This window comes from Miscanthus floridulus, chromosome 7 (genome assembly GCF_019320115.1).
Source record: "Miscanthus floridulus cultivar M001 chromosome 7, ASM1932011v1, whole genome shotgun sequence".
In the NCBI taxonomy this organism is placed as follows: Eukaryota; Viridiplantae; Streptophyta; class Magnoliopsida; order Poales; family Poaceae; genus Miscanthus; species Miscanthus floridulus.
Window position 1 is genome coordinate 22,629,980 of NC_089586.1, and position 9,398 is coordinate 22,639,377.

General features: G+C 45.5%; 1 protein-coding gene across 1 annotated transcript; it reads right to left on the reverse strand.

Moving 5' to 3' along the window:
- Positions 1-525: 525 nt before the first annotated feature.
- LOC136462823 (gamma-glutamyl peptidase 5-like) lies at positions 526-1,740 on the reverse strand. The gene has a single exon (XM_066461872.1). It carries the CDS (start codon positions 1,616-1,618, stop codon positions 830-832), a length of 789 nt encoding a protein of 262 aa, XP_066317969.1. The 5' UTR covers positions 1,619-1,740; the 3' UTR covers positions 526-829.
- Between the last annotated feature and the right edge of the window lie 7,658 nt (positions 1,741-9,398).

The following is a 9,398-nucleotide window of genomic DNA, read 5'->3' on the forward strand; positions in this document are numbered from 1 at the left end:
TGCGGTGGAGAAGGCCACGCGACGGTCAGTGAGCGCGGTGGAGAGCGCCGCGGTGGCGGTGATATGAGAACGGAGACTACATAATACAGGAAAGTGAGAGCGGAGATTCTTGTGAGACTATTGGACCGTTCGGGCGGGCATTGAGGTCCACCAACGCAAGCGTCCGGCGCAACGGACATCCTACCTGCAACATTTCCGTATATGTATGCCAAGATGATGCATCCGTGACCTATGAGGCTTTATACGACGGCAACAAAAAGACACTTGCAACTTACTACCATTTTGAGGATCGATCAGCGGGCTGGTTAGGATGCAATTCGCAAGAGCTGGTGAGATATATAGGTACGTAGCTTTGCTTTGTGATCACAACGGCAAGCAAGGTGAACAATACATTTAATTTCTTTCTCTATAATAAAAGTATATATATACATGTTAATTTGACTAAAAACATTAGAGACATTCAGAGATCAGACACCGTTTTTATTGACGGAGATCATATGGAAGTGAATTTGCAGTAACCGAAGAAGTGAGTTTTTTTTTAAAGAAAAAAGTACTAATGAACCTAGCTAGCTAGGCGCGCAAATGGGTGAGCACTGAGCAACCATGAACCATGGTAGTTTCTAGCTAGTACAGTGTGCAATCATGCAGCAAAAACCAAAAAGGTACAGCACGATTAACTACATACGTGTGCCCAGCCCTAACCAAACTAGTTGCTGCGAGCCAACTGGACCATTGTAGCTGCGCTGGCGAAGCAGCCAGCGACGGCGCAGCTGATGGTCACCTCCTGAACCGTCTCCCGTACCGGCGGAGCAGGCTGCGGACGATCTCCTCATCCGCCCCCGAGAAAACCCTTGGAGAGCGCCGTCCAGAACGCGCGGTCCGGCCCGCCGGTCTCCGCGACCGTTCGCCGTGCCTCCTCGCCGACGCTCCTCCGGATGGCCCTCTGGTTGGTGAGGCGGTCGATGAGGTTGTGGAGGATGTCGACAGTGTACTCCGGGTGGCCCTGGATGCCCAGCGCGTGCTCCCCGGCCGCGAACACCTCCACGCGCGTCTTCTCCGAGTAGGCCAGCACCGTCGCCGCCGGCGGGATCTCCCACACCTCGTCCTGGTGAACCTCGATGAGGGCGGCGCTCCGGGGGAGGTCGTCCTCGACGAGACCTCCGAGGAACTCGAGGCGGCCCTCCAGGAGCTCCGGCGCAAACGTCACCTTCCTCACCCCGACGTCCCAGCCGTTCCGAGCCCTGCCGACCCTTCCACCCAGTGCTCGGCACAGAACCTGGTGCCCGAAGCAGATGCCGAGCACCCGCTTCCTCATGGCGTGGACGGTCTGGACGAGCGCGCAGAGGCGCCGGATCCACGGCTCGTCGCCGTGCGCGTCGTGCGGGCTCCCGCTCACCACGAAGCCGTCGTACGACGTCAGGTCCTCCGGCGCGGGGAACTCGCCGGCGATCACGCGGAAGCAGTCCCACCTCTCGTCGGTGCCACCGCTGACGTCGCCGAACGCGGCGACGAAGACGTTGTAGTACCCGCCGTACACCTCCTTGGCGTACTCCGAGTCCCAGAGCGCCAGCAGCAGCGCGTAGCGCCTCCCGCCGCGCCCCGCCGCCGGCTTAGTCATTGCCGGTGGTGATGAGCAAACTAACACTATACAGCCGATCGATCGGAGGCGAAGCTCAGCTGACCAGCTAGCTAGTTACGATCGAGCTTGCGAGTGTAGTGCAGCAACACTGATCAGCTGTGTGTTCTGCCAATTTGCAATGATCTGCAGAGCGATTCGGAGCTCCTATTTAAGCTGTGTAGTAGGCGTGTAGCTGTAGCTCGATGGAGTCGCGACCGCTTGTGGAACACATGCATGGCTTGGGATATAAACTAATGATCAACTAGAAAACAAAGCGTGGCGTTGCCGCGCGGCTGTGTGGAGTGTCCGTAGTTGTGAAGTCAGTTTTGACAATGCATTTGAATGCTATTATCTAACACTACTGGAATCAGGTTCTTTACCGAGTACCTGAGGCACTCAACAAAGACCAAATTGTACTCGACAAAGCCTTTGCTGAGTGCGGCACTCGACAAAGAACACACGGTAAAAAATTGATCGGCAAAGTCCTCTTTGCCGAGTGTCTTTTATCGGGCACTCGGCAAAGAAAAGCGACCGTCACGGCGCCGGCCCCGTTGACGGTCTCTTTGCCGAGTGTCAACCCTGCAGACACTCGACAAAGAATTTTTTTTATTTAAAAAAAAATCTTTGCCGAGTGCCTCTGGCCGGCGCTCGGCAAAGTTTGAATTTTTTTTTGCCGAGTATCCTCTGGCTGCCACTCGGCAAAGTTTGCATTTTTTTTTAAAAAAAAATTCTTTGCCGAGTGCCCTCTAGCTGACACTCGGCAAAGTTTGAATTTTTTTTAAAAAAAATTCTTTGCCGACTGCTATTTGGCTGGCACTCGGCAAAGTTTGAATTTTTTTTTAAAAAAATCTTTGTCGAGTGCCCTCTGTCTGGCACTCGGCAAAGTTTAATTTTTTTAAAAAAAATCTTTGCGGAGTGCCATTTTTTCAGCTTTGCCGAGTGCTGTGACCATGGCACTCGGCAACGGGGTCCTTTGCCGAGTGCAACACTCGACAAAGTGACCCAAAACGACAATTTTTGATTTTTTTTACATTCCATCATGATAAATAAATTCATACAGAGGGGTCCTTTACCGAGTATCACATATATATCTTATCCATCACATATATATCTCATCTATCCACACATTCATCCGCACATATCACATCCATCATAATATATATCACATATATAATAATAAGTGCTCAAGTCCATCCAAATAAATCCATAAGTCCATCAAAGTCCACAAGTGCATCACAAGTATATCACAAGTCTATCACCAAGTGAACAATAAATGAAAAAAAATACAACGTGCACTCATCTCGGGCACTGCGACTGTGGTGAAGGCCCAGCTCCATCATTCGGAGGTGCATGAGGTGGATTATTCGAACCACCGTCAGATGGAGACTGCACAAAGGAGTAAAGATTGCATGTGAGATAATATTATTTAGATAGCTAATCTAGGAAGGTAGATGCCATACAAGCAAAGCATAAGCGAAAATAAAAAACTTTCATACTCACAGAAGTAGCTGCAGCTGCAGCACGCGGAGGCGGAGGTAGAACCAACAACCCAGCTAGCAGAGAGAAGCCCACATGTTGCCCAAGCCCTTGTAGGAACTCCGTAATGTTCGTCAGCCTCTGCGCTTAGGCCTGCCGCTCGGTCCGCTCGGCGTCCAACTGGGCCGCCAGCTCCTGACGTTGCCTCATTTCTTGTTCTAGCCGGGCCTACAATATTTCACTCCAATGTTTTAGTAATGCAAAGCTAATTAAAGTATGTAAAGATCAATGTATAACGAGTAAAACAAGAATAACCTTGAGTGCGTCGACCCGGTGCTATGCAGCGGTTGGCCGTGTGCGAATGGTCGGGCTCTCACTCGTGCTCCGTGCTTAGATCTAGGAGAGGGAGGGAGTAGAGGCCGTGTCGATGACGCCATCGCCAAGCCAGAACCGCCCATGCTTCTTGCCTTGCCCCGCCCTCATGACGGCCTCTCCATCGAAGTCCTGAGTGCTCGGATCGTGGTCTGACCCATGGAGCGACCTTGCCACCTTAGTGTACTCACTGATGTAGGAGTGGGCACTCGGGTTCGTGTATGCCTCGGGCGGGTCCTCCAGGTTGAAGGAGACGTTGGACGTCTGAAAGCTCTAGTTTGGTTTTGGTGAATTGATGAAACCCTAAGTGCTAACCTAGTTTATCAAGTGATCATGAGATAGGTAGCATATTCCAAGTGGTGAAGCAAATGAAGATCATAACATGATGATGATACCATGATGATGATCAAGTGCTTGGACTTGGAAAAAAGAAAGAGAAAAACAAAAAGCTCAAGGCAAAGGTATAAACCATAGAAGCTATTTTGTTTTTGTGATAAAGACACTTAGAGAGTGTGATCACATTTAGGTTTGATAGCTATACTATTAAGAGGAGTGAAACTTGTATCGGAATGCGGTTATCAAAGTGCCACTAGATGCTTTAACTCATTGCATATGCATTTAGGATCTAGTGGAGTGCTAACACCCTTGAAAATGTTTGTGAAAATATGCTAACACATGTGCACAAGGTGATACACTTGGTGGTTGGCATATTTGAGCAAGGGTGAAGAAGATAGAGTCAAAGAGGAGTTAGTCGTGCTGGTTATAGAGTGAGCGGACGCGTCCGGTATGGTGACCGGACACGTCCGGTATTTCACGATGAACTCAGCGACTGGACGCGTCCAGTGTGAATCAGAAAACGCCATGTTCGGCAGAGCAGCCAATCGGACGCTGGCTGTGTCCGGTCCGGTATCACCGGACGCGTCCGGTCGAGCGTGGATGCTTACTGTACTCCATCGGACACTGAGGCTCAGCGTCCGATCATTTTCTAGCAGACGCGTTCGGTCGGCCTGGTGGCTCACTGGACTCGACCGGACTCGGTGGCTCAGCGTCCGGTCATTCATAGTTGTGCGTCCGGTGTGAGTGTCTGGTCATCGACAGAATGGGTAGCAACGACTCTGTTGTTTTGAACTGGACACATGGCAGTCTGGGGGCTACCGGACACGTTCGGTATGCCGATCGGACGCATCCAGTATTCACGACCGGAGCGTCCGGTGCTGCGTCCGGTCAGTTGGACCGGAGCGTCTGGTCACCCCGCGTTATGCCCAGTGAAAGGGTATAACGGCTCTATTTCATGGGGGCTTCTATTGAAGCCCCATGGCCAGCTCAAGCTCATAACTCTTGGCCATTTGCATTGATATAGCAACCTTGTGAGCTTAGCCAAAGCCCTCCCACTCATCTCCATCATTGATTTGATCATCATAGTGAGATTAGGAGTGAATTCAAGTGCATTGCTTGAGTGTTTGCATCTAGAGGCACTTGGTGTTCGTGTTTCGCTATGTGTTTCACTTGTTACTCTTGGTGGTTGCCGCCACCTAGATGGCTTAGAGCAGCGAGGATCGTTGAGTGGAGGATGGTGATTGTCTCTGGCTCCAATCATGGTGATTGTGAGGGGTTCTTGACCTTTCTCCGGCGGAGCGCCAAAAGGTACTCTAGTAGATTGCCCGTGGCTTGTGTGATCCTCATCTTGTGTTGGTTGTGCGGCACCCTATTGAGGGTTTGGCGTGTGAAGCCAATTAGCGCGTGAACCTCCAAGTGAGTGAATCGCCACAACAAGGACTAGCTTGCCGCAAAGCAAGTGAACCTCGGTAAAAAAATCATTGTGTTCATCGTTGATTCCGAGGTGATTGGTCTTCATTGTTATTCATCCTTGTGATTGATTGGTTCCTTCATCTACACGGTGGTATAATCCTCTTGATCACTCTCTTTATATTACCACAAACTAGTTGTCATACTCTTTAGTGTAGCTAGTTGTGAGAGCTTGCTTGCTTGGTTAGTGTGGCTATTTAGTTAGCCTTTGAGAGCACACTAACATAGGGTAGTGTCATAGCTATTGTGTGAATAGATACTATCTAAACTAGAATTGTGGTAGGTGGCTTGCATTTTGAGTAGGCTAGCGCAACACTTCCTTCGCCTCATAATTGTCTAACCATTTTGTTAGGTGTTATTGTAGAAATTTTTATTAGGCTATTCATCCCCCCTCTAGCCATTAGGACCTTTCAAGTGGTATCAGAGCCGAGGTCACCATTATTTGAGGCTGAACAACCTTCAGTGTTAAAATGGCTTAAATCAACAACACCAAGAAGCTACCCCAATTTGATGGCTCCAACTATCCCTATTGGAAGGCTAAGATGACAACTTATATCAAGTCAATCAATAGGAAGGTTTGGAAAGTGGTAGAAACAAAAATTGAGATTGAAGATCCGGAGAATCCCACTGCGACCGAAGAAGTACTTCTCCAAAACAATGATATTGCTCTAAGTGCTATTCATGATGCAATTGATGAAAGAACATTTGAGCAAGTCAAAAATATTGAGATGGCTCATGAGGCATGGAAGAAGTTGAAAGAGTCATTTGAGGGCACTCAAGCCATGAAGGGTGCAAAGGCTTACATTCTCAAAGAAAAGTTTGCAAGCTTCAAGATAAAGGATGATGAGAGTGTGCCGAAGATGTTCCATAGGCTTCAAGTGCTTATCAATGATCTCAAAGCACTTGGAGAAGAAGTGAAGGATAAGGACTTCTCCCACAAGTTCTTGAGATGCTTACCCTTAAGATTTGGTACATTAGTCACTATTCTAGTGAGGAGTGGTTTAGACACCATGACACCAAACCAAGTGTTGGGAGATATAATGACCGATGATACTTATAGAGATGATGATGAGAAGGAAGAAAAGAAGGAGAAGAAAGATGATAAGAAAAAGAGCGTGGCATTCAAAGCCACATCATCCAAGGGCAAAGCAAAGCAAGAAACATCAAGTGAAGAAGATAAATCATGGGATGATGATGATGATGAGAAGATGGCTCTATTTGTCAAGAGATTTGGCAAATTCATAGTTAAGAAGGGCTACCATGCTAGAAGGAAGAAGTCTTCATCCAAAAACAAAGAAGAGTCAAGAAGGTGCTTCAAGTGTGGAAGCAAAGATCATCTTGTTGCTCAATGCCCATACAATAGTGATAATAATGATGACAATAAGAAGAACAAGAAGAAGGACAAGAAGGAAAAGAAAGAGAAGAAGGACAAGATGGCCTTCAAGAAGAAGGGTGATTCATATGTAGTCAATTGGGATAGTGATGCTTCCTTAAGTGATGATGATGATGATGATGATGATGATGATGATGATAGTGATGATCACAAGACCACCAAGAAGAAGGTTCTTGCAAGCATTGCCATCAATGAGAAGCCTTCTCTCTTCAAATCTTCATCATGCTTCATGGCTAAGGCCACTAAGGTACAATCTTGTGATGATGAAAGTGATGAAGAACATGTTGATGATAATGAACATGAAAATGAAAATAATAGTGATAGTGAAGATGATGAACCTACTAAGGATGAATTAATTGACATGCTAGAAGATGCTACACTTTGATATCAAGAGAAGGGAATGCAAAAGCTTGCATAAGGAACTAAAAGCCCTTAAACAAGCCTTGATGAGCTCAATGCATCTCATGAAAGGCTAGAGGAAGCCAATGAAAAGCTTGGCAAAGCTCACAAAAAGCTTGAAAAGGCTCATTCCTCTTTGCTTGATGAGCAAAATAAAAAGAAGCATGTTAAAACTTGCAATGTAGGTTTAACTTGTGATATAATTAATGAATCACTATCTATGCCTATCATTGTTGCTCCTACTAACCCTTATTATAGTACTTCCACTTCTACCTCATCTAGTAGTGATGGTCTCACTTGTGATACCTCACTAGTGGTTGAGAATGAGAACCTCAAGAAGGAGGTCACTAAGCTCACTCACACCTTAGCTAAGGCTTATGGTGGTGAGGACCGCTTGCTTATGTGCTTGGGTAGCTAAAGAGCTTCTCTCTACAAAGAGAGATTGGGCTATACCCCCAAGAAAGGCAAAGCAGTCTTTGCTCCTCACAAGACTAGTTTTGTGAAGAACAATGATCAGTTTTGCACTAGTTGCAAGCAAGTGGGTCACAAAGAGCAAGAATGCAAAAACAAGAGCAAAAATGCTAATGTATCCTCCATTAAGCTTGATTCATGCCATATGCTTACTAAGGGTACAAATGGTGTGAAGGCTAAGTTCATTGGTAAACCATGGATGGGCTCAAAGAAGAAAGCCATTTGGATACCAAAGAGCTTAGTGACTAACCTTCAAGGACCCAAGCAAGTTTGGGCACCTAAAAAGAATTGATCTTCTTTTGTAGGTCAATTACAAAGTTGGAGGAAGACATTGGGTTCTTGATAGTGGGTGCACTCAACACATGACCGGTGATGCAAGAATGTTCAACTCAATCAACACCAATGGTAATGATAGTTATGAAAGTATCACATTTGGTGACAATGGCAAAGGCAAGGTCAAAGGGCTTGGTAAGATTGCAATATCCAATGACATGAGCATATCCAATGTGTTGCTAGTAGAGAGCTTGAACTTCAATTTACTATCCGTGGCTCAATTGTGTGATCTTGGATTCAAATGCATATTTGGGGTAGATGATGTAGAGATCATAAGTGTAGATGGCTCTAACTTGATCTTTAAAGGCTTTAGATATGAGAATCTATACTTGGTTGATTTCAATGCTAGTGAAGCTAAATTATCTATATGCTTGTTCACTAAGTCTAGCATGGGTTGGTTATGGCATAGAAGGCTTGGTCATGTTGGAATGAAACAATTGAATAGATTGATTCAGCATGACTTAGTTAAAGGCTTGAAAGATGTTGTGTTTGAAAAGGATAAGCTTTGTAGCTCTTGTCAAGCCAGCAAACAAGTTGGAAACACCCATCCTAAGAAAAGCATGATAAGCACTAGTAAAGCATTTGAGTTATTGCACATGGATTTATTTGGGCCAACACAATACACTAGTATCGGTGGAAACAAATATGGCTTTGTGATAGTGGATGATTACAATAGATACACATGGGTATTCTTTCTAGTTGACAAAAGTGATGTGTTTGCAATATTCAAATTATTTGTCAAGGGCATTCGCAATGAGTTTGAAACAACCATCAAGAGAGTTAGAAGTAACAATGGTAGTGAGTTCAAGAACACTAGAATTGATGAGTTGTGTGATGAATTTGGAATTAGACATCAATTCTTAGCCAAATACACTCCATAATCAAATGGCCTTGTTGAGAGGAAGAATAGAACACTTATTGATATGGCAAGGTCTATGCTTAGTGAGTACAATGTGAGTCAATCTTTTTGGGCCGAAGCTATCAACATGGCTTGCTATTGTAGCAACCGCCTCTGTTGTCACCCATTGAAAGAGAAAACACTATATGAGCTCTTGAATGGTAGAAAGCCCAACATTGCATATTTTTGGGTCTTTGGCTGCAAATGCTATATCTTGAAGAAAGGCACTAGATTGGGCAAGTTTGATAAGAAATGTGATGAATGATTTCTACTTGGTTACTCCACTACAAGCAAAGCATATAGAGTTTGGAATTTGGATAGTGGTACCCTTGAGAAAGTTCATGATGTTGAATTTGATGAAACCAAGGGTTCACAAGTAGAGAATAAGAACTTGGAAAATGTTAGAGGCATTCAACTTTCAAATGCTATGAAGAACATGGATATTGGTGATTTGAGACCTAGGCAAGTGAATGATGATGAAGATGATCAAATGCAAGTGCTCTCTTACTCAAATGTGCAAGATGATACAAATCAAGTTAGTGCAAGTGGCTCTCATGACAATGAACAAGATCAAGTGGCTAGTACATCATCTCAACCCAATGATCAAGCAAGTGCAAGCAATCAAGTTCCAA

Coding starts and splice junctions, on each gene's coding strand:
- LOC136462823 (XM_066461872.1), bottom strand. CDS start 1,618: ATGACTAAGCCGGCGGCGGGGCGCGGCGGGAGGCGCTACGCGCTGCTG.